Here is a 26,508-nt window from a genome sequence, read left to right as displayed (position 1 = left end):
AAATTATATAGTTCTTGATATATCATGAAATTTTCATTGTAAAAGAGTAGAAGTTTTAATCCTAGATACTTTTGCCTAAGTATTCAACACAGCCAAAAAACTTTTCCAGATGGCTGCTTGAAGTAAACTTTAACCAGATTTTCTTTTTCCTGATGGGAGTGTTCTTTTCTTGCCATATGTTTTATTTTTGTTTTGAAAGCTGTGAAATATGACAATGCAGTGATTAATTTTGGCCAAAGACCTGTTGTTGTTTTTTCCCCATGCCAACAATGGTACACCATCAGAAAGTATTCTCCTTAATCCTGATTCTTCACTTCTTAAATGTTGTCTTTTTTTTTTTTTTTTTTTTTTTGACCAAATACGAAAAACTCATTATTTTCTTTGGGGAGGTGGGGTGGGGAGTAGTAATCTTGGTTTTGGCCAGTGCCACTTTTGGCTATTTTCTAAATTGAGGGCAATTTAGAATATTAAGTTACTCAAAATTATATAATTAATTGGACTTTTAATTTCCTAATATGTATACCTTGCTTCAGTATTTATTCAGTCTAATGAAAAGTGACCTGTGGACCAAATGCCTGATTTAAGTAAAGAAATAGTTTTTCTGCACACTAGTATGTTTGTGAGAAGGAGTGCAGTTGATGGAAGGTGCTTTATAAAGTAGATGAAGAGGTGGGTTTTTTCCCTTAAATATTGGGTTGATAGCACTTTTGGTTCAGAAGTGGCAGACAACAGGTGCTGTCCTGTGACACAATCTTTATAATATTGTGGAAGAAATGGAAGAAGAAAGTTCTTTGCAAATAGGAGAGATTTTTTTTTTTTTAATTAAAATGAAAAGCAATTACTTGAACTAGTGGCAGGAACATGGCAGATTCCTTCATTTTATCATTTGTTCAGAGTTGTAGCTTGGAACAGTTTTTACCTGGGAAGACTTCACCAGGGACAGTTCTACCTTAGATATCAATATTGATTCTTGTAGATGTGAGATCTCATTGCTGATAGGGATTGGTAGTTACTATAATGAAGAGTCATTCTTACTTGAAAAAAGGCTCTTACCTTGGGACAAAGTGTATCTGCTTCTCCCTTTAAGCTGATACCCCATTTGCTTTCAATCAGTTGTAGCTCTGCGTTTGTCTACCCTTTGAGAATAAAATATATTTCATCAGTGGATATTGTATAACCCATTTCCCATCTTCCCATGTTTTCCCCTTTTCCCCAACTCCCCACACTCAGCTTTTGGATGCTATTTTTAACAGAATTAAACATAAGGCAGGACAAACATTTTTCTTGATTTTCTTGTCAGAACTGGAGATGTAGTGAACATGGATTATGAAATATGTGACAGGATAAAATATTTCCATATTTGAAGTATTTTCTTATATGTCAGCGATCTGTGAGCTCATTGATGTGGTTATTCCTCACCAGTATAGAGCACAGACCTCATCTCATGCAGTTCTTATCCCTTTTCTCCCCCAAATCTTCCAAAGATGTATCTAATATACTGAAATGTCTTTAGATTAAAAAAAATTTCACAGGGTCTCTAGCAACACTTGGCATGTGTGATTAATTATTTTTTATCATTGTAAACCTGGATCACTTTTTTAAAAACTTTATTTAATAAGCAAGAATTTTTTGATTCCATACTTTGTGCCAGCCGCTGAGCTAGGTTCTTGTAATATAATGATAAAAAAAAAAAAGATTTAGTCCCTGAACTCAAGGAGCTTATATTGTATTAGGGTAGAGCAGTGTGTATTCAAATACATGATATCCAAAGTAAGTAGAATAATTATTTTACAGAGGACAAGTGTTAGCAACTAGTAGGAATCAGAATACATTTCATGGATTTTCTGACCAATATCTATTTTTGTTACTTTTTTTTTTCAGGACAGAGGGAAGCAATGAAAGAAAAATTAATTGCAAGTCAAAAATTTTTTCAAGTTAGGAGAACACTGACTTATGAATTAGCATAATGGACTTACAGATTTATATTTCCATCCCCACTCATTCTCCCAAGCACCAGTTTGATATTACCAGATGCCTATTGGACATTTCCCATTGAATGTCCCATAAGCATCTCAAATTCAGCATGCCCCAGACAGAATTCATTATCTTTCCCACAAAACCTATACTTCTTCCCAATTTGCCTATTTCTTTTGAGGTCACCACCATAGTTTTAATTTTATGTTTAAAAACCCCTATTACAATCTTGAGAGCCACCCTTTGACTCTACCCTGTCAGTTGCCAGTTCTGCTTCCACAACACTTGTCTCTTCTCTCCCCTCACAAAGTTGCTTCCTTATCCAGACCTTCACCACCTCTTGCTCACACCATTGCAATAGTCCTCTTAATTGGTTTCCTTGCTTCCAATCTCTCCTTTGTTAATTCATCTTCCGAACAGCTGGTAAAGTCATTCTTAAAGTATATATCCAGCCATGCAACTTCCTTAACTCAAAAAGCTTATGTAGCTTCCAATTACCTCTAGGATTAAAAAATGAACTCCACTGTTGGGCATTTGAAGCCTTTCCCATTCTGCCTCCACCCTATCGTTAGAGGTTTTTTATACATTATTCCCCTTCACTCACTGTACATTCCAGCTAAACCAGCTGACTTGCTGTTCCTTGTAAATAGCTCCTTTTTCTGTACTTTTGCATTGAATATTCCTCATGCCTGGGATGTATTATTTCCCAACTTCTGTCTCCTAGAATCCCTTCTTCCTCAAAGATCATCTTGAACACCACATCCTACATGAATCATTTCTCTGATGCCCCCCAACTATTACCAGACCTCCTGAAAATACTTTGGGTTTTTATTTGTGCATGTGTTTTGTTTTTTCCTGCTAGAATATAAGATCCTTGAATGCAGGGTCTGTTAAGTTTTTTTTTTTTTTCTTGTCTTTTTTGTATTTCTAAGAACTAGAACCATACTTGACAGAAAGCTTATTGATTGATTAAATGGGAGGGAAAAAAAGAAGTCTTACAGAAAAGTTCTTGTATAAAGATAATAGAAAAACCAAGGCAGATTTGAATTCAGTAAACATATACCATATGTACAATTACACAGTACCTTTAATAGAAACCCCACAAAAAAATATTGTCTACCTGCATACAACAAACACATTTATATATTTTTAAAATTTAATTTTATTTTACACTTATGTCATTTTTATTTTTTTACTTAATAGTACTTTATTTTTCCACTTGTTTTCAGTGTTCATTTTTGTAAGATTTTGAGTTCCAAATGTTTTTCTTCTTCCTTAGCTCCCTCTTCCCTAAGACACAAAGCAATCTGACATAGGTTATACATATAAAATCCAAATTTATATATTTTCCAAAAAATTTAATTGGACTTAAATGACAGATGATAAGATAAATCAATATAGAAAAAGTATAAACTTGTACCACTTTAAGAAAGATTGCCTGTAATTGATGACCTAGTCATTCCTTCCTTCCATTTGCTATTGAATTGTAGAATTCCATGCTATAGCATTAAGTACAATGCCTGATTAGACATTACTTATTTATGCATTTGCATAACAGACATTTATTTTCTTTCAGTTTTAGTAATGTGACCTCAAAAATGTTTGGTTTGGGAAGCTAGATTTAGATAAATGTTCGAATCCAACTTGATCCATTACTGCTCCTGAAAGATTCATTATCCTGATTTAGTTGCCTCAGTCATTAATCTTTTTCTCAGTGACAGTATTTGGCATTCCTTAGCGCTTTTAAACAAATAGACTTTTTTAAAAGGCTATTAACTTGAAACTTTTCCGAGAAAAAATAAATAAGAGCAGTATATTTAAAGTACAACTCCTCTATCTGTTTCATTATACAAGTGATCTCTAATCTCTTCAGGACTTTGGTATGGGTATCCAGTGAAGGAACTTGCATCTTGGCACAGAACTTACTGTCTTAAGAGTTAACTTTATTTAGCTCACTATGGTTGCTGTTACACCCATATACTTTAAGCTGAATAACTTAGTTGTAGGTATTAATCTCTGTGACTAATGCAAGTATCTAAATTGCCTCAAAACCACTTATAAATCTCTTAAGTAGGCGTATGGATTTGGTAAGACCCAATTTGTTGCCCTATTAACTCTGGTGCCAGATTCATGATACTTCTGATTATTATGCATGAAAAAATAGAGGACTCAGAAGAAACAGTTAAGAATTCAAAGATAAATGTCACTGAACATGTAACACATGTAACACGTAAGCTTACAATATTCTGAATACTTTTCTTCTCGTTTATTTTATTTTATTTGGGGATTGTACCTGTGATTTCACTAAGTGAAAGGAACTCTCCCATAAAAAAATTTCTCTACCTGTTCAGATTAGCACCAGATGTTGCAGCAAAGGTGTTAAACTCACCGTTGACAAAACTCTGGATTGTAGACCAAATCAATGTAATTTGGAAATGTTTTAACAACATAATGGTAATAAATAACATTTGTAAAGTGTCTATTTTGTATCTGTATCTGTATCTGTATTTGTATCTGTAAAGTTTTACAGATGAGAAAACTAAAGTGACTTGGCTAGTCACGCAATTAGTAAATCTTTGAGGCCGGATTTGAACTTGGATTTTTCTGACTTCCGTGCTCTATCCACTGTACCACTTAGATAATGCTAAATTTGTTGTGTTTTCTAAGTCAATATGTAACTCACAGTTACATCCAGTTCTATTTGTGTAGATGCTTCAAGCCTGAAGATTTTAAACTGAAAGTGTAGGAAGCATTACTATACCTCTCTCTAGTTTTTGATAACCTGCTCAAAGTCAATCAAGTTAATGCAAAATAATTTCAGGAGACACTGAGGGAAGTTATGTTAGTTCAGTCATTTTCCAGTCATGTCTAATTCTTTGTGACGCCATTAGGAGTTTTGGCAAAGATAATGGAGTGGTTTGTCATTTTGTTCTCCAGCTCATTTGACAGATGAGGAAACTGAGGCAAGCAGGGATTAGGGGCTTGCCCAGGGTCACACAGATTGTGTCTGAGGCCAGATTTCGACTCATGAAAATAAGTCTTTCTCATTCCAATTCTGGTATTTGTTTAAAATTGCTATACTGACAGATTCTTTATCCCTCAATTATTTTAATTTTTTTTCTGTCAAGCATATAAACATACATACACATAAACACATACATATATTTCTTTGTTTGTGTGTGTGTGTATATATATATATATACACACACACACACACACATACATTTAGGGATATAAAAGAAGAGATAGAGCACATTTTGTTAAATTAGCTTATATCAAAAAATATTAATTTATCACAAATATTAAAATAACTTTAAAAATAATAATAAAAGCTAGCATTTATCTAGGATTTTCTATGTGCTAGGCACTATGCTAAGTACTTTACAAACAACTTTCATTGTCACAGCAACCCTTTTTACATTTTATATTTGAGGAGAGAGACCACAACTAATAAGTATCTAAGGCTGAATTCAATCTGAAGGCTTTCTAACTTTTAACCTGAAAATTTTCTCCTTTTTTTTGATAAGAATGAATGAAGAAACAAATGGAAAAACATCTATTAAGGACACACTAGCTTATCAAACATTGTATTCTAGGGATTTATTTAGGGAAAAAAAGAGGTGTCAAATCCCTTCTCTTAAGGAGCTTACATTTCTATTTGGGGGAAACAACTCATATAAAAGAATTTAGTTTCAGGCCAGATATAAAGGAAGGAGGGAAGGGAAATTGCAAGGTCCAGGGGTTCTTAGGATACAATAGCACCTTTGGATGACAATGCCTATGGGTCTGGAGAGCAGATAGAAAGGCATAACCAAACTTCCCCAAAGATTTGTAGTTCTTGACTCTCAGGTCACTCAGAAAATATGAACAGTCATGATTCGATTGTCTGGTTAACTACCCCATGGGATCTGAGCTGGTGGAGAGAGCAGTGAGGGACAGTGGGATGCAGAGAAAATGAAGTGAATTCAAAGAGAAAAGATAGCTCCCACTTTATTTCTTCCTGGCTGCTTAGTATCCATGTTTTGAATATAAGACTTTATTCTATTTTGGCATAATTTTTTTTCATTGACTTATTTTTACTGAAATAGCTGCTGAAGTGTATTTGATTGACAAGAACATATACAGCATTTGCTTTAGTTCAAATCACATATTCCATGTCATAGCCAGGAAACACGTGCCCCAACACTCCCCCCCTCCCCGGCCTCAAATTCTTCTGGCCATATTTAAACTTACGAAGCTAAAACAAATCTGACCTTATTTTTAAAAGGTTGGGTTTTTTTTGAGAAGTGAAAGGGGAGGGAGGGTGAAGTTTGCTTTTACAATATAAACTACTCCATCCTTTTTTCTTAGAACTGAAATCCTTCTAAACTCTTAAAATAATGCAGACCACGTTTCTTTCATTTCATTTTCAACTCCTGACTCTTTCATCCAAAAAAAAAAAAAAAATCATAGAAGAAACAGTGTGCTTCATGCCAGACTGGCACCAGGATATATAGCACCACATAGAAATCTGTAAAAAAGATCTTATGCTCTGTTTGATGGATTTTGTGCAAGTTTGGATTGATTCTTAACAAATGAGAATTAGGTCCTTTCAAAAGTTGAATCAGATACAATTTCATCTGTGTGAGCTTTAGATATTCTTGACTATTTCAAATTCTTAAATGATGTGATTTAACAAAAAAAAAAAAACCAATTCATACACAAATGGAAAGATGACAAAAAAGGGGAGGCAGTACTTTGTAAAGGCAATCACTTAGGGAGGTGAAGGAAGGGAAGATAAAAGAAAAGGAGATAAGAAAATGCCCCTCCCTTCTCTGAGTCTGGGGACTGTGACTGTGGAACACTATGTATATTATCAGATTTAGCTGATGTCATTTTTGTGGAACTGGGTTGTTTTTAATCCTTTTATACAAAAGACAATTAAATGGGTATTAGCAGAGTATATTTGGAAATGAAGGTGATGTAAAAATAAGATATTGATAAAATTAACCAAAAACTATATCATATATCACTTGAATCTTCTAGGATGTTTTCTGGACCAGATTTGTGAGTTCCTTGTATATTCCTACTTTTTGTAAGCTATTTCAATGCAGATTGTTACCTGCTAAAAAAGATAGATCTTAACGAATTTCTAGGCCATTAATAAGTTGTTTTATCCAGGTCATATTGACAGAATATATTAGAGGTGGTGCTTGTACCTAGATCTTCCTGACTCAAAGATTGGTTTCCATCCACTATTCTAGATTATATTCTGTATTAAAAATACATACATTACTCTCTTTCTCTTTTAAAATTATGTGTGGTGACTAATATGGAAAGATGTTTTATATGATTGCACATATATAACTTATAAAAAATGGTCTATCATCTTAGGAAGGGGAGGGAAGAGGAAGAGAGAAAATTTGAAACTCAAAATTTTATTTAAAAAATTAAAAAAATTATATAAAAAATGTTAATTGTCTTTACGTGTAATTGGGGAAAAAATAAAACTATTTAAAAGAAAAAAAATTATACATCAAAAACAGATCTAGGAAGGCTGGTCTTCTTGGGGTCAAGAATTCTTGGTATAAGTCTTATCTTTAACCCATTCAGGCTATATCATCCTTGGAAAGTTATTTAATCTCTACTAGCCCAATTCTCTAAGATTGTAAATTTAAAAAGAAGCTTTCAGTGTGCTGGTGGGTGAATGAATTACTACATGGAGTGTTATATGTTGATGAAATCACAGATCTAGACCCAAACTATTTATTTATTTATTTGCTCATTTATTTATTGTACTTATGGACCATAGCCATCTTGACATCCAGACAATTGAAGTTGACCAAGTATTTGTTAAGCATTTAATATGTGTATAGTAAATATTATAGAGAAAATAGAAGCCACAATCTTTATTTACACTGAGGAAGTTTACATTCTAAAACTACTTATCTTACCCCCATTTTAAAGAAGTGGATCATGTGGGCATTTTAAATTAATTTGTAAGAGCATGGAAATGTCTTTAGAAATACTAGCCTTTTTGTGGATTTTTTCAAACAAGCAAAAATACCCATTGTTGTCAACTCCAATTCTGTCTTGAGTAGAAAAGATTGTGCCAAAGAACTAATTATTAAGTTTTCCCCCTTGCTATTGGGAAAATGAGTTTGTTTTATGATATGATTAGACCTGGAAGTCCAAATATACTTTATGTTGCATGGTTTTTATTTTTTGTTTATTTTATTCTTCTCCTTACTTTCCTTTTTTTGTTTCTCTCTCTCTTTTAAGAGTGGCAAATATACAACAGCAGTTGGCCTTGTTAGATAATGAGTCTTGGCCTGGAATAGCTGAAGCAGACAGGGATCGCCTTCAGCTCATTAAAGAAAAAGAAGCCCTCCTCCAGGAACTGCAACTCATCAGCCAGCAGAGACGATCTCCAGAAGACATTGCCCGGTTGGAAGAGGAGAAACGGCGTTTAGAGGAAGAGATTCAGAGAGCTAGAGCTACATCCGCCCATGGGGCCACAGAAAGGTTTGTGATTCTAAACTGTTGGGGGGAGCTTTGAAGGGTGGGAAAATTGGGGGAGGGCAGTGTCATGCAGTTATATAACTTTCTAACACTTCACTTTATCGATATACATATATCTACATATTTTGTAAAAACAAAACAAAACACTACAGAACAACTACTTGCATCTTTTTGAGTTTCTGTTTGGGTCAAGGAAAAAACTGGGAAATGGACAAACATATAATAGAGTCTGGTTCTGTGCTCTTGAGACCCCCTGGCTCTTCTTCTGAGAAGGAAGCAAGTAGAAAACAGTAGCCATTCAAGTGAAAGAGAAAAAACAAGGTAACTGAGGATGGCACTGAAGTCAACAAGTGGACGGAATGGACTCATGGACCAGTACCCTTAGTTCACATTAGACACTTATTTTCTCACACATTGGAGACCTAATGTTTGTTGATATAAAAATGAGAAAAGTTCCTTTCTAAGAAAAAAAAAAAAAGGCGCTTACTTTTATAGTCTTAAAAATTTGCCTAGAGACACTTTTGAGAGGTCAAACAACTTGCCCATGATCACAGCCTTTTGTGTCAGAGATGCTGTAATAGATAAGTTTTATTAGGATTTAAATGGATTAATTTTCTGAAATACCTGAGTAAGAATCCTTCTTCAGACATTTCAACTATAAAATTAGCAGGTTTGTCTCAATGATCTCTAAGATCTGTTTCAGTTATATCTGGGTCTATGATCCTATAAAATCAGTTCTTTTTAACTTTGAGGCCAGCCCTGTCCACTATACTATGTCACTTCTTTCTATCATATATCATAGATGAGGAAACTGAAGCTCCTTACATTACTTATAAAAGTATTAGGAGCCTAGTCAATAAGTATCTAGTATGTGTTAAATACCAGTGATACAAATATATATGTGAGGTAATCTCTGGCTTTTAAACCCAAACCAGCCTAAGAATTGCATTGCAATTCCATTGCTCTTTTCTTTTTCTGTTCCCTTTTCAGTTTTCTTTTATATGTTACCTTTCTTCATTAGAATCTAATTTCCTTGAGGGCAAATACTTGTTTTCCCTGGCTCATAATGTTCCTGCCCCATAGAAAGCTTAATAAATGCTTTATCTATCTTATTTATCATCTACATAACAATCTGTCTATTCATCAATCTAATCTATGTGTAGCATTCATCTAATATCTATTTATATCATCTATTTAATCTCTTATCATCTTTATTTAATAGTATAATTCATTTGTCTAGCCTATCTATAGCATCTGTCTAGTGTATTTATTTAGCTATCTCTAAAAGCTTATGTTCTGATTGGGAGACATCAATCAAACTTAAGAACATAAATCTGCAGTTAGAAAAGATCTCAGAAAACATTTAATCTGAGTTTCTCATTTTATAGATGAAGAAACTGAGACTGAGGACCATTCAATGAATTGCTCATAGATACACAGGTAGTAAATATTAGAGGAAAGATTTAAACCTAGTTTCTCCAGCTCTAGCCTAGTGCTCTTTTTGCTATACCTCTCTTCCCAGAGGAATAGTGAGTGACCACGGAAGTTTGATTTTGGTAATAACAGGAATTGTGGAGCAATCAGAGAGAAGTAGATTGTCTTGGCTTTTCATAGCAGTTGATTAGATTATTGTTCCCTGAATAAGAACAAAAAGTAGAAAAGTGGAACTGCCAGGGGAAGATTAGTGGTCCAGGGCTAAGCACAAAAACAGGTTACTTGGACTGTGGGGGCTCTGATGACCTACTGTATGACTAGATGGGATTCTATGAATACAGGTCTAGAATGCCAGAATGTTCTTGCAATCTTATCATATTTCTCATATTAACAAAGAACAGTTTGTGGACAGACTATACTGACATTGAGACTTTCTTAAGGTCATGAAGTTGTTTTCTTTTTCAGATGAAAAGTTTTCAAAATAATTTTCTTTTTTAAAAACAGTATTTTTTGCATTACATGGAAAGATAGTTTTCAACATTCATTTGTTATAAGAGTTTGAGTTCCAAATTTCAAAATTAATTTTTAAAGAAAATACTTTTTCTCTATTGGTCTCAGGATCCTATGAAGGAATTAAAATTGTGAAGGAATTATATATTTTGCCAATTTGACCACATTTGCCTCATTGGTCTTGCTTTCATTTGACAACTGTACTCCTTAACTCATGAAGAGCCTATTTCTATACTGCTTGCATTACTGATAGCCAGAAGTTTCTCTTAAAACATCAGTCTTATTTTCTGCCCTATATATTTCTTCTTTTCATTTGTTAGGTTATTAATGTGTCAGATTTCATGGTATTCTTCCTCCCTCCCTCCCTTCCTTTCTCCCTCCTTCCCTGCTTCCCTTCTTTCTTCCCTCCCTCCCTCCCTCTGCAATTGCTAGGAAGTGTTAAGTATCTGAGACCAGATTTGAACTCAAGTTATCCTGACTTCAGGGCTGATGCTGTATCCACTGCACCACCTAGCTGTCCCCATGGTATTATTTCTAATGATCTAATGAAATATAATATTATATTGTACATCTATAATAGAAAAGTTATTAGGATAATTCACTCAGAATAAAATTTATCAGTTATTTAGGTTAACCCTGCCATTCCTTTTTTCTCCATAATAGCATAAACCTAATGCTTCAATACGGTAGCAAGGTGGCAAGTGCATGAGTTCTGGAATCAGGAGGATTTAAGTTCAAATGTAGCCTGAGATACTTACTAGTTGTGTGACCTTGAGCAAGTCACTTAGCTCTATTTGCCTCAGTTTCCTCATCTATAAAATGAGCTAGAGAAGGAAATGGTTAAACCCTTCTAATAGTTTTGCTAAGAAAACCCTGAATGGCATCATAAGGATTCTGAAAAGCAATTACTTTAATGATCCAGAAGATTGCTTCTAGCTTCTACATTCTACTGTACTTGACCTTATGTTTTCATAACTATTTCCAATTTTAAAAATAGACTGATTTATCCCATGCAAAGTGATTGATATTAAAGAATTCTGGAAAGTAGAACTACATTAGGAGGAAATAGGACTTTAATAACATTTTGATTTCTCTCTGTCAGGAGTTCTTTACCTTATTTTGGTCACAGATCTGTTGGCAGTCTGAAAACCTATGGATTCCTTTTTCAAGTACATAAAATAACATACATAAGATATAAAGAAAACCAATTACCTGAAAATATTGATGTCAAAATATTAAAAAGCCAATTTCTCAGACCTCACGTAAAGTAAGAACTCCACTATAAGTGTAATAGTAAATTTGTCAGTGCCATGGAAAAATAGAAGTTATAATGGAATGGTCAAATTGAGGAATTCTTAAACTTTTTATGTTATAGTCCCCCTTTGACAGTATAGTAAAATCTATGGATTGCTTCTTAGAATAATGTTTTTAATTTCACAAAAATAAATTATTACCAAAAAAAGCCACTTATTGAAATAAAATGTAATTTTTCCTATGGAACTCCTGAAATCTCTACTCATAGACCTCCCACCCTGTCTCTTATCCCTACTCTATAAGGAATCTCTGGCTGAATCAGCTTTCCTATTCACTGCTAAATCTCTTTTAATCATGTAACCAGAAAATAAATAATTGCTCAGCCTTTGCTTAAACACTTTTCATGATGAAGAAATTTATTAGATAATAAAGCAGACCTCTACAACCGTTTTTTTTGTAAAGTTCTAATAAATAAATTGAGTCTGACACCAGTGGTATAGTGGATTAAGAGCCAGGTTGGTTGGAATCAAGGCAATTTGGGTTCAGAGCCTGCCTCTGTGCTAACTATATAAACCCTGGGTGAATCATTTTACTTCTCAATGACCTGCACAACAATCAAAGTCTATAGGCTGGTAGGTAAGTTGCTGTTGTACATCAGGGGAGGAATTTTCCATTTATGCACGTAGCATTTATTAAATGCTTATTACATTTCTGACTAACTTATGGAAGAGACAATATGCAAAAAAAAAACAAAACAAAAAACCCCAAATAAGATAAACATACACCAGGACTTCCTGCGCTAATGGAACCACAGGAACTTCCTCCTTAATAAAAGTAAAATAATAACAATAATAGTAAAAAGAGCAGCCTTTGTCACCAATTCACTCATAATGAGCTTGTCGGGGAACTGAACACTAAGTCTTTTTCACTAGCCACATCTATCTAGTCCTGTAGATTTTTTCAAAAAACTTAAGTATAGAACAGCCCATATATTGCTATTAAATTTTATTTATTATATTTGTCCAATGATTAAAAACTTGTGAAGTTTTTTTTTAGATCCTGATTTTATCATTTTCTAGTATTAGTTATCCTTATCACCTACATGTTTACACTTACATATATCCATGTATATCTATGTCCTGGGTAACAATTTTGACTACAGTAGGGTCAAGAACAAGAGTTGGTAAACTGCTGTTTTTGTAGTCAGATAAGAATGTTTTTTACATTGTAAATAAATACATTGTATTTAAAAATGTAAAAACTATTCTTACTCCAGGTTGCACAAAAACAAGTTTGCCTGGAGCTTCTAAAATAACAGAAATTGGAACTATTTTTTGATAGAGTTACCTGAATGACTAGCTAAACATGGGAAGGTTATAGACATAGCATTTACTACATTTGGATTTTAGTGAGACATTTGACAATTTCATTTTTTTGGATAATAGAGGCATGAACTGAATAAGAATAATGCAGATAGAGTCATAACTGGTTGAATATGTCAGTCTTTATTTATACAATTCATGATTTTATAGACTTTATAATGTTTATAGTATGTAATGCTTATGTTTAAACAGCACTTTGAAAATTCTTTCCTCACAATAAACTTGTGAGCAAAAGTATTATTATCCTCATTTTACAGGTGAGAAAACGGTTCAGAAAGCCCTTAAGTAAATGATTTTTCCTAAGGAATAGCTATTAAAGGATATGGCTAACTCTGTATATTAAGAAGTTACATTTTTGTAAAAGAAGGAATTGGGGAGGTAGATGGTGATCAATGGTAGGCAGAAGTTCAGAATATATTACAAACCACTTAAGCAGAAAAGAACAAATAAGCAATTTGAAAAACCGACCATAAACCTATCACAATAGCATGATCCCATCATAGTGGTAGGAGATTTCAATTGTCCATATTTCTCTTAGAACAGTCTTTTTTCCATGTAGGAAAGATACTATTTTCTTGATTAGTTTTGATATATTTAAATTTTGAAAAGGAAGAGAAGTCAGAATAGACTGATTTCTCATTAACAATAAGGAGCTTTTTGCTTGGAGTGGAATTGGTGAGAACCTTGAGAGGAAGTGATAAATCCATTTTTTTGTGTGTGTGATAAAGGAAAGAAAGCAGATTATAATATTACCTATGCCCTAAATTTTGTAGAAAACAGGTTCAGAGAAACCTACAGTAACTAATTTTTTCACAGTAACACAGCTATTTTAATAATTATCACTCTGTATTAAAAAGTTTATAGAAATTAGAGGGAGAGCATAGAAGAATATAGGAGAAGATATTTGAGTGGCGATCAATGGAACCAGAAGCAAATTTTAGTAGTGTTGATGTAAAAGGATTGCTACAAAATATTGGTAGGATTCTATCATCTAAAAATCTTCCATTGAAATTAGCTGGGGAGAGAGCTAAAATTTTGAAGACACAGGAGGATTTCAGATGAGAGAATGAAATACAGGTTATTTTCTAAAGAGACTTAATTTGATGACATAGGACATTTCTTACTGAATTTTGATTTTAATGATAATAACATGTATAAAAGATGGAAGTAATTGAAGGTAATAATAGATGAGTTAGAAAGTGAGGGGTTGAATAAGATGGTCTCCAATGTTCCTTTCCATCTTTAGTATGCTGTGGTGATGCTGGATATACAAAGAATAATTTTTAAAACTTCAAATCCTGATAAGTCTTTGGGTATAGCTTCTGTTTAATTTTAATCTAATATGAAAATGGAAACTTACCATGGCACATGAGAATAAAAAGAGCCTTTAAAAATCTTTCTTTTTTAGGGGAATAAAGGAGAATAGAGTCAGTGAGAAGATGGGTAATGATAATAACACCAAAAAAAATTTGATTAAAGTAAATAACATTAATACCACATTTAAAAATGCACAGAAGAGAAGGAATTTCAAAAAAGGAATAAGACAAGGACAGTGTTGTTATTATGTTAAATCTCATATATTCTTTAAACAAACAAATTGTATTTCCTGACTCTTTTTCTTCTTGATATATTGAAATGTTCATATTTGGTAAGTTTATAATAGAAATAAATTCTGAATTTTAAAATTAAAATAAGAATCTTTCTTATGCAGTTGATCCAAGAATTGACAGTTGCCTAAATAAAAATACCTCATTAGACGATTTACTTCTCAAGCAGAAACAATCTGTATCATATCTTTGAAGAGTAAAAACTATATTAAGTTAATTTAAAATAGTAGTAATATAGTTTTTATGGAAAACGATTAAATAGTGTCTTCTTGATTAGCAGTTAAAATAATGATTTACATCAGAGACAATTTATTTCTATGTTTTCTGGACTTGGTCTCGTCAGATAAAAATGTGATATTTTTGGACTATTTGCCAATTAATATCTTATAATGTAAGAATGGGAAGTTGACTGCTTACAGGGTGGTCTCTAATTGGTCTCTTCCGTTGCCTAGCAATTCTGGATTTCAGTGGAAGAAATTTCTGCATAGTTTGGCAACCTCTGAATGCTATTTCTTATAGGATGCTATTAAAATCTACCTACTCTGGCTGGATAAGTATGTCACCTTCTTAGACTTCCAACAATATTTTTGAGTGCCTACAGTCTTAGTGGGACAGAGGGGGTCTCAGTAATGGATGTCTGGACAAGAGTAATAGGAACACTTATGAGCACTCAGAGTTAAGAGATAGATAATAATTTTTAGAACTCAAACTTTAGAAGTCATTTAATGTAACCCTTTCATTTTCTAGATGAAAATTTAAATGTACGAAAAACAAGTTTGAAAAAAATTTCTTTAGCTTTTTTTTAAAGCAACTGTGGATGTTTTTTCCTCAATGTTTTGTTAGAGCAGACTGGTTCAAAGACTCCTAAGGTATACAAACACATCCTTACATTGTCATAGTCTTGAGAGTTTTGAAATAAAAGCTACATGTTATATTTTTACTGTGAAATTATAGTTAAATTTCCTGATATGAAAATCTTTATTAAAAAAAAAATCCTATCACTAGTGATTATCAAAAGACTGAATGTAAACAATTGATGCTCTGAGTATGGGTTAGCATACATGTCCATGTATGTACACATTCATTTGTACATTTTTTATTTCAGGATTCTTCTTCAAGAAAAGCGAAATTGTTTGCTTATGCAACTAGAAGAAGCCACACGTTTAACATCCTACTTACAATCTCAGTTAAAAAGGTACGTCACTCATAAAATTGTGTTATTTTTCCATTTTTACTCTTTGATAATTACAAATTACTCTTGATAATTACAAATAAATGATATTCATAATTCACATTAGCTATTCTCATCAACTGGAACATAGATACTGGAATGAATTTGAAATTTTAAAATGGACTGACTGATGAATCATTTGGACAAAATAAAGTGGAAAAAAGGCAGAAAATACAGTGTAAAAAATTCCTATCTGCTCCAGAGAATGAATTGAAGGAAAAATACATTGGTCTTCAGAGCAACAAAACTTCTGGCAAACTTATGCTGTGTATATATGTATGTGTGTATGTATATATATATATATATATATATATGTCTATAAGCCTTTTTCTTATTAATAAGATGGAAATTTATAAGATTAAAAATCATTAAGAAAAAAATTGAAGAATCAACTTCATATTAAGAAACCAAAAAATTTTTGGTTGAGATTTGTATTTTTTCCCATAACAAAAAAATTCTAAAAGGGGTGGGGGAAGAACTTGGACAACATTGTAATTTTTTAAAAAAATACACACATAGAATTATTACACACACACACACACACACACACACACACACACACACACACTTCTGACTGCAACATATTTTATCTAGATTTCCTAGCTTTAATTTAATTTCATTATCTTTGACATTTTATTATCATCTTCATGCAATAACTTTATTTCACATTTTCATCAAAGGGAAAAAATGACTCAATGAGAGGTAAATTAATAAAATTACAGTGTGTTGATAAAAGAAAGTGGAAACACTAATGACTATAGTCTCATTAAAAATGACAGTCGGTAACATCTTTTCTATTTGAAAATGAATAGTACTTATACTTTAGAGCTAAAGAGTAGAAATAAAGTAATGGTTGCAAAGGCCAGTTAATTTAATTATGTGTTTTTCAATCAAATGTTTTATTGATTCATTTTCATTGTTTTCTTCCCCAAAACAGTCATGTTCTAAGTCCTGATTAAATAGAGTTCTCTGATTCACCACCACAGATAGATTTGACTAACCAAAAAATTGGCAGACACAAAAAGTTTAAAAAACAGATGCTAAACTATCATTTGATGATTAATTTTTGGAGGAAAAATTGAAGAACATCAATATTTTGTAATACCTTCTGTGTGGAGAGAAATACTGCCTGGCAAAAAGAATGAGGTGTTAGTTGTTTCTGTTTAATTTTTTTAAAATATAAAACAGTAACTATTAACAAAAAAAACAATATTCAAATGTTAACAGTTACTGTTAGCAGGAGGAGGTATTTTAAGTTTTCATCTTACAGAATAAATGTTATTATATAGTTTTTTTGTGGAATATAACAGTATACAAGCAGAAGTCCTGAAAGCATAGTAATAAAACTTGCATTTTTATTTTTTATTTCAGTTTATCTGCCAGCACTCTGACAGTATCCTCTGGGAGCAGCAGGGGGTCACTGGCATCTAGCCGGGGATCACTGGCATCCAGCAGGGGTTCTTTAAGCTCCATCAGCTTTACAGACATCTACGGCCTTCCCCAATACGAAAAATCTGATGCAGATTATGGCCAGCATCTGCGCTTTGATCTAATTCCATTTGATTCCCTGGGGAAAGATGCACCATTCTCTGAGTCCACTGGACATTCCAACTTCAATAAGCAAAGGAGGTCCCTGGACACACCTCAGTCCCTAGCTTCCTTGTCTTCTCGTTCCTCTTTGTCTTCTTTGTCTCCACCAAGTTCCCCATTAGACACACCCTTTCTTTCTGCCTCTCGGGATTCCCCTCTTGCTCAGATGTCTGATGGATTTGAAATGTTAGGGATGGGAGCTCTAGAAAGGCTCAGGGCTCAATCCTCAGCTATGGGGGAGGATGAGACACAGGGGACAACTGCACTTCAACATTCTGGATATCATGGGGATAATGAAGGAGTTCGAGAACAGCCACGATCACAACTGGCAAATGCCCCAACTACTAGTGGAAGTAAGTGTTTATAGATAAGATTGGCGGGGCCGGGGGTGAAAGTTGGAGAAGTTGACATAATTTAATATTTAAAAGTCTTCTCCCTCTTTGGTATAACTTAGTATTACTTATTATTAAGTAATACCAAATTAGGGATTTTTATAACTGACAGAACCAGGATAACGTGAATTTTGTACCTAGGTGCTTTTGAATACTGCAAACCCAGAAATGATATTATTGTGTCATCATCACATATTATACATATAGTGTGTGTGTGTGTGTGTGTGTGTGTGTTTTATATATCGGATTAAGAAGCAGATAAGGACCAGAAGAGTAATGGTAACTGTTTACTTCTTCTGTGTGACCATGTTGCCATTTTTAAAGGAAATAAAGAAGAAATTTAAAATAATTATTATTTAATCTATTTTTTTCCATCCTTTCATTTAAGGCTATAAAAACTAAGTTAGTTTTTAGATAAACAGAATAATTAACATGAACCTTTATATCCCAATTTCTCATTTTCCTCTCAAGTTTCTCTCCTCTACGTTCTCACCTCATATCCCAAAACACAGCTTTAGTTAAAACTCTCATTGTTTACCATTGCTATTCTGACAGATAACAAATATTCTGCAAAGTTGTTTTGGTATTAACTTTAAATTGCAATTGTCTCAAAATGTATTTTCTTAGCGCCACCATGTGGTAAATTATCATACACCACAGCCAGATGACGAAACTTTCCATGAAGATTATAACAATATATTAAACAAAGTAGTCAAAATGGAGCACTCTTGAAGTCCAGGGTTTGGATGAGGTTTCATTCATAATTACCAAACCCACAAATGTAATTTCCGAGTATAGAAATAATATACTATAAATCTGTAATATTTATGATAATAAGTAATATTTATTATCATCATCTGTGTTAGTAGAGAGTTCCTATACTAGAAATTGTGTATGCAGATGAGATTAGAAACCAGAATCTCTTCTCTCCTTTGCACTTTTCTCTTCCATCATAGAAGCTAAAATGTTCATTAAATAGAACAGGTTTTTAAAAATCTACTCTAAACCTTTTTTTTTTTTTTTAAACTAGAGAAAACTGAGGTTCAGAATAGTTTATCAGCTTACCTAAAAATATAAAACAAAATTGTTATGTCTAGTAGGCAGTTTTAATGTGTGGGGGGGAAAGAATATTTTTATCAAATAACTTTTTTTCACATAATCTTCAATCAGTTGGAGTGATTTTTTTTTTTTTTTTTGAGGAGAGGGAAGGGGAAGTATCCTTTGATTTTGAAATATTCATTTCACAAACAATATTTTAACTTTTAAATAACCAGTGTATGTTTAAGTTAAAATTTACCATGATCTCAATATAATTTTCTGGTTTTAGTATGTATTATATATTTATTTTATTCGTATGTAGTATATATTTTTCTCATTCATTTATTAACATATTAATGCCTGTATTCATGGTATGTTTTTAAATGTTAATTTAGAAAATCTACACCTTTTCATTCTTTGCTTTTTATCTTGTTCCTCATGCGGCACAACAGAAAAATTCACTGTAAGTGAACTTGGTATTTTTTTGTTACCTTTGACTTATACATTTTTATTGCATTGCTGTCTAATATAGGTTGGCTATTATTACAAGATATACAGAAGTGGTATCTTTGTGGTAGTCTTACAACCTATCACATAGATGATTGCTTTATTTTTTAAGGTTGGTGATGACTACTGAATCCTTATAAATGCTTTTTGAGACCTTTTCACTTGTGTAATTTTTAAAAGAAATTTTCAAATATTACACATTAGGGCTATAAACCTTATGTGTGACATACTTTTTACTATGTTCCTCCTTCCTTTTATTCAAACATTTTTATGCCCTTTGGAATGTGTGTGTTAAGGTACATAATTGGCTTTTATATATATCTATATCTATATCTATATGTATATAGATATAAATAAGAAATTTTAAAGGTAAATGTAGCTCCAAGATTTCTAGTCCCCAGTGATGAACTTCATTGCATTGAAACCCAAGAGCAGATGTTATAGGATTTTTATGAGTCCAGCTTATTAAGTACAGACTTGATACCTTGTACATTTTGGGTGGCTTTTATTATGTAGTTTGTTAAATAGAAAATGAGAGCATCTAAAATTTTAACACTGGTCTTCTCTGATCATTGTTGTATAGACCTTTTTCATTCTTTGTTAAAAATCAGTCTTTTCTTCCAAAAGAAAGTACATGGTTTCCTTTTTAGACATAGTTATTGTGGTTTTTCTATTTTCTTTTAAAATAAAATTTTATTGGTCTATGCTGGCCATTTTTTAAAAAACCCATTATTGAATGCCTATGTATAAACTACTCTTGGACCAACATTATTTTAATTTATTGTTGCACATATTGGTTAATGAAAGAAAAGTTTTTTTTATCTGTAATTTCAAAATATTTCACAGTGTTCTATAATAATTAGGGGAGGAAGTTTTTTTAAAGATTTCAAATAGTGATTTTTCTTTTTAAATAATTTTTCAGAGCTTTTAAAGAGGTTTAGTTATTTTTAGCCATGAAGAAAAGTAACCCTAAAGTTTTTTTTTTTCCAGTTTTACAGCAGAAAAAGCTGGACCTCACTCTAATTTTCATATTTTCATCATAATTTCTTAACATTTTTCTTACAGATGTCAAAATGTATTGTCACCTTTAACTCTGTTTATTTCTTTTCTCTACAGCAGTTACTTTAAGAGAAGATAGTGCTAGAAGGTCAGAGAGGAGGGCCAGACGGGTTTCTGCATGTCTCTCTGATTATTCGCTGGCTAGTGACAGTGGTGTATTTGAACCTTTAACCAAAAGGTTGGCCATAGAATTTTAATCCTTTTTTTTCCAATAAATAATTTGCTGATATGATATTGCAATGCTCTCTCTAGATCCTAAACAAAATGATTATACTGATGTCTTAATACAGTAGAACTCTTGGATTTGCAGTACTAAAACATCTGTCTTTATTCTCCATCTCCCTCAATATGGTTTATGGTTAAATCCAAAGAGGAAATTCCTTTGTGGGCTTATGGGGGTGGTAGTGTATTGATCTTTTCCCATCACCCACCTATTTCCCTGCCCTCACACTGACTCGGTGAGTCAATCATTCAATAAGCGTGTATTATTTATAATAAATTTGTTGTATATTATAAATGTATTAATTTAAAATAAATACGTAGTCATTGACTCCTGTGCCAGTAAATATATTTTTATGCTCCCTTGTTCTACGAGGGGAAAAATCAGTTTGATTCAACTGTTCATACATAAAAGAGAATATTGATCAATTATAATTTGTGTTCCTGCTTTATTTTTTCATTTAAAAACAACCCAGCTGATTACAATTACTTTTAAATATTGAAAAGCTTTCTTTGTCTTCTTATAATTATTGTCATACTATGTTTAATTAAGTTTGTACTGTCTGTTAATATCAAGAATTTCCTTGAAAGTCATTGAAAAAAACTTTTTTTTTTTTTTTTTTTTTTGGCTCCAGGATATTCACTTATGGGAAATATAGAAGATAAATGTCATGAAAATATTTCTTTGAATCTAGACATAGAATAAGGGAACATATTTTATTGCTAAAGATCCTGTTGCGTAAAAGATAACATCTTTCTGTAGCAAAGACCCTGAAAAAATGAGTATTAGATAGATATTTTTCCCTTTATAACCTTTAACCTTTATTAAATTAAAAAAAAATTTATTATAAAAATTTTATCAGCTTTTTGCATACTCTCTTCAACATAATCAATCACTAACTGTTAATTAAGTTATTTCTGTGTGCCAGATGTTATATTTAATGCAGGGTATGCAAATAAACTAAAAATGGTCTATGCCCTCAAGGAACTTACATTTTAATGGGAGAGACAGTGTGTATATGAATACAAAAAAAAAAGTGATGATAGCAACAGTAACAGAATTATTCTTCACATATATATAAGTAGTAAAATTATTATTATTCCCATTTTATGGATAAGGATTGAAATTTAGAGAGGGTAAGGGATTTATTTGTCTAAAATCATCTCTCTTAAAAAGTTAATACATAGGATTTGAATCTAAGTCTTTCTATCTCCAAATTAAATACTTGACAATTAATTTTAATTATGTAATAACTTTGGATTGTTATTATTATACTTAATTAAGTTATGGGTGAATATCCATGAATACAATATAGGGCAATATTGTTGTATGTAATTGACTTAAGTTTACAATATAGAGTAACATGTACTAGTACTTGATAACAGCAGTTTCTTTTTTTTTAATTTTTTTAATTTTTAAATTTTTATTTAATAGCCTTTTATTTACAGGTTATATGCATGGGTAACTTTACAGCATTAACAATTGCCAAAACTCTTGTAAATACATTAAAATATAAATTAGATACACAATAAGTATACATGACCAAAAAGTTATTTTGCTTTACAAAAAGAATCAGACTTTGAAATATTATACAATTAGCTTGTGAAGGAAATCAAAAATGCATGTGTGCATAAATATAGGGATTGGGAATTCAATGTAATGGTTTTTAGTCATCACCCAGAGTTCTTTCTCTGGGCATAGCTAACAGTAGTTTCTAAACCTTAAAAATAGTAAGTAAATGTGATTTGTTGTTATTGTTACTATCATCATTGTTAGGTATTATCTCTAATTTTATTTTTAAAAATTGGAAAAGGTTTCTAATAATTATATATGTGTGTGTATTTAGTATATATACTCTACACACACATGCACATATACTTTATATGGTATAGTATATAAAGTACATGTAGTATATATAATATAGCATAGTGTATAAATTTAGATATCCTATATATTTATTGCATATGTTCTATACACTATGTTTAGTGTGTGTATATAGAACATATACTATGTAAAATTTAAAGTATCTTCTCCAAGGCAGAAAGCAAAAGTCTGTTTTGCAAAAAATTCAGAACCAAATGACCATTAAAGAGCTAGTATGAGAACACTTACATCCATTGAATTGCATATGTTGGTAATTGGCAAAAGAAGAATAAAAGGAGAATGTGTACAGCCCCCATGTTAGCAGTTTGTTTAAAATAAATATAAAAAGGTGAAATAGAGCTAAGCTTTTTTGACCACTGTTGTATCATACTGTTTAGTAACTGACACCTTTTACATACTCTCCCTTTTTTTCTTGAGTGTATCTTAATCTGACTTCGGTCTTTAATTAGATACTGATGATTCTCTGCCTTGGCTTCTTCAGGGTTTATTATTTTTTTTTTTTTTTTATTTTTTTGTTTGTTTGTTTGTCCAAGCTACAATTTACATTTTTCTTTAAGATGTGAGAAGCACTTTATGAACATTATCACAATTGATCATCATAATAATCCTGGGAGAAAGGTTTATTGCCCCTCATTTATAAATAAGGTTAAGAGTTAATCTCTCTTTCTAAATAATTTGTCCAAGTTGATAGAACTAATAAACATCTGAAGTCAAATTTGAACTAGGGTTTCTCTGATTCTGGGTCCAGTACTCTGTCCAATGAACCATCTAGTGAGTTACTCCTTAAAAGAATAAGACTTATGTAGACAATGTTCCTTAAAAGAGACATTAATCCTAATGTAACTTTCTATTTTTAAATTTTAGGGTAATTTTTAATATTGATTTTTTCCAAGTCCTATGTACTTTGAGGGCAAAAAATGAGAGTAATTATTTGGTTCCAAATTGGGCTCATACTCCAGAGATTGCCATTTCCCATTTAGGGAGATGAAGTAGTTCAATATTCTTGAGTTGTTTTTCTTTTCTTTCTTTCAATCTCTAATTTTATGACCGGACTTAATTAAAATGTGAGTGGTAGACTTAGAACAGATTTCTATATCTATACAGGAGAAGCCAAGGGGAGAATCATAGCATTTAACAGTTGGAGGGATACTACCCTAATCCAACCTTTTCCTATTATAGATGAAGAAATTGAGACTTGGAAAGCTTAATTGACTTACCCATGGTCTTATGACCAGGTAGTAGCAGAACAAAACTTAGATCTTCTGAATCCCAGTCCACTAACTGAAATTTGAGTAATTATCTACTCAATTTACTCAGGAAAGACAATCAGATAACTTAGACCAACAATAACTTGTGATCTGAGCAGCCTTTCTTCAAAAATAGTTTTTGGGGATTAATATCATCTGAATGATTGATTCAGATCTGATCACTTATCAATCATTTGTTAAGTACTTAATCTATACCAGGCCCTGTATGTATTAGGTGCTGGGATTTTAGAGAAAATAATAAAAGTCTCTGAACTCAACAAGTCTACTGGACAGAGTCACTTGGCACATTTCCCTCAAAATAGCCCTATTAGATAGGTAATCCAAATATCATTATTAATTTAATATATATGATAATTTATATTTATTCTAATATTGCATTTAATAGCAATAATTTTATATTTAAGATTTTAATTAATACACTTAATAGACTAGGAAATGGAGACAGAGAAGGCAAGTGACTTACCTGCTGTCACAAAGTAAATACTGCAGGTTGGCCTCAGATCTAGTACTGTTGTGCTAATAGCATTCACTGCTTTTAGTCAGTTGTCATTTCCTCTAAAGGCATATGGCAAATAGAAAAATCAAAACTATTAGTCCACTTAATTATGTATTAGATACTCCAGTGAAAAGCTTGAAAAGTGGAGGTCAATTATATTTAGGTATCTGTAAAAATATTTCAAGAGTTCCACATTCCTAGAAATACTTATAAGTATGTAATTTATTGACTGTTTTGAACACTTAAAAATCAAGAATGGTGTTATTCTTTTTAAGAATACTTAAATTTTAACCTGATATTTGGTGGGTCCCTTTATAGTATAGTCTCTTTAATTCATTATTTATTTAAATGGAATAATGGTCATAAAGTGCTCCATAAACCTTATATGTGAATGTAACATCTTAGGGAAGAAAGTCTGGGTTCAAGTTCTGCACCAGACACCTGCTAAGTGGGTGACTCTGGGCAAGTCACTTAAAATCCTCACAACTCTCTAATTTTACAAATTCCCTAACAGTTGCCAAACTACATTGATATTTTGAGAATTTCCTGATTGGGAAGCTACCTTTACTAATGAAAGCAACAGCCTAGCTAAGAGAAAATTAATTGCTGTTTTCCCCTTATTAGCATATGTCTATAACCAATCCACACAGGGGGAGAAAGAATTTCTGTTTATTATATTGGTTTATTGTTTCAAAATTCAGAGTGAGAAGTGGCTTAGTACAGCAGGAAAAGTCTGATTTGAAGTCAGAACATGTGAGTTCTAATCTCGGTTCTGTCAATTACTATACATATGCTACATATACATAAGTCACTTAATATCCCTGGACTTCAGTTTCCTTATGTGTTAAAATGAAAGCATCGGACTAGATCACCTTATAAGGCATCTTTCAGCTCTAAATTTGTGATCCCATGATTCTTTTGTTTTTTATGCTTTCTGAGTCATCTGGCTTATTTTAATAAAAAACTGAACAAATCATTTTGACTCATGGAACTAGTTCTTTCTTACTGTATTTTCTATATATTTAAGCTTTAAGAAAATGGTAAAAAGATGTTTTCTGGAAAATGTAGAATTTTGGAGGCTTATTTTAACTATAAGCTCTGAAATGGATGAGCATTTACTTAATTGGTTTTCTATCCAGTTACCAAAAAGAGATAGCATAGTATTATAATGATGATGATGATGATAGCTAGCATTTATATATAGTGCCTTAAGGTTAACAAAATCATATATACACACATATACATGCACATAACTATATGCATGTATACATATACATGTATGTGTATATATACATGTGCATGCACACATGTGCAACAACCCTATATTTATACCCATATTATGCATATATGTATATAAAGCATACACATCATTTGTTTAGAGATTAGGTTTCAGAATCAGGAAGACTGGGTGGGGTTCAAGGCCCATCTCTGGCACACACACCTGTGGTCATGAACATTGTCAGGCCATTCTCTAAGACTGGAAAAGATGCTGATGTGCATTGGTAGATGGAGTTTCTTCATTGGGAGTTCTTTCTAAGTTCATTCCAAAAGCAGTATTTTTTAGTAAAAAGAGTATCACTAAAACTTGAGTGGGAGGACATGGGGAACTTTTAATGTGGGAGCTGATGGATTTAATTTCCCTAGAAGAAATTTAACCTTGTTCTTTTCCCAATTGTCAATAGGAATGAGGATACAGAGGAGCCTGCATACAATGATGCCAGCACTAATGAAGAGCCCCAGATACATGTGGGATTTTTGTAAGTTCAGGCTAAATCTGTTTCCTTCTTTGCTAGTACAGTGAAGGTGGTAGCTAGATTCCCCTCTCCCTATCCCTTCACTGCCAAAGAACTGAGGAGACATATCTTCTCACATACCCACTTTGGGTCTGAGTTTTCAACAAATGTTTACTGAGTGCTTGCTGTGGCATCATTATGAAATGGAAAGTGGAAAGAAATGAGTATATTAAGTGCAGGTTAGGAAATATGGGCCCTAATGGGACAAGTGCAAAAAAAAAAAAAAAAAAAAGCATTTATTATCTGTAAAAATTATTATAAATCTTGCTGGGAATTGAGAAAACCATTCCTACTTGCTGCAGGATGGGGAGAATTGTATAGCCTTTTAGTTTTTATTCCTCAATTTTCATCCTCTTTTGGTTTCCAAC

General features: G+C 32.3%; 1 protein-coding gene across 2 annotated transcripts in view; it reads left to right on the top strand.

The window, feature by feature from the left end:
* Positions 1-26,508, top strand: part of WWC3 (WWC family member 3) — a 184,519-nt gene that overhangs the window by 138,873 nt on the left and 19,138 nt on the right. For both annotated transcript variants that reach the window (XM_031959008.1, XM_031959009.1), the window contains 5 exons: positions 8,236-8,478; positions 15,768-15,857; positions 17,265-17,836; positions 20,537-20,657; positions 26,030-26,104. In XM_031959008.1, the coding sequence (XP_031814868.1) occupies positions 8,236-8,478; positions 15,768-15,857; positions 17,265-17,836; positions 20,537-20,657; positions 26,030-26,104 (1,101 nt within the window). The remainder of the gene's footprint in view (positions 1-8,235; positions 8,479-15,767; positions 15,858-17,264; positions 17,837-20,536; positions 20,658-26,029; positions 26,105-26,508) is intronic.

The sequence above is a fragment of the Sarcophilus harrisii genome, chromosome 3, assembly GCF_902635505.1.
Source record: "Sarcophilus harrisii chromosome 3, mSarHar1.11, whole genome shotgun sequence".
Taxonomy (NCBI): domain Eukaryota; kingdom Metazoa; phylum Chordata; class Mammalia; order Dasyuromorphia; family Dasyuridae; genus Sarcophilus; species Sarcophilus harrisii.
This window is presented reverse-complemented; position numbering and strand designations above follow the sequence as displayed.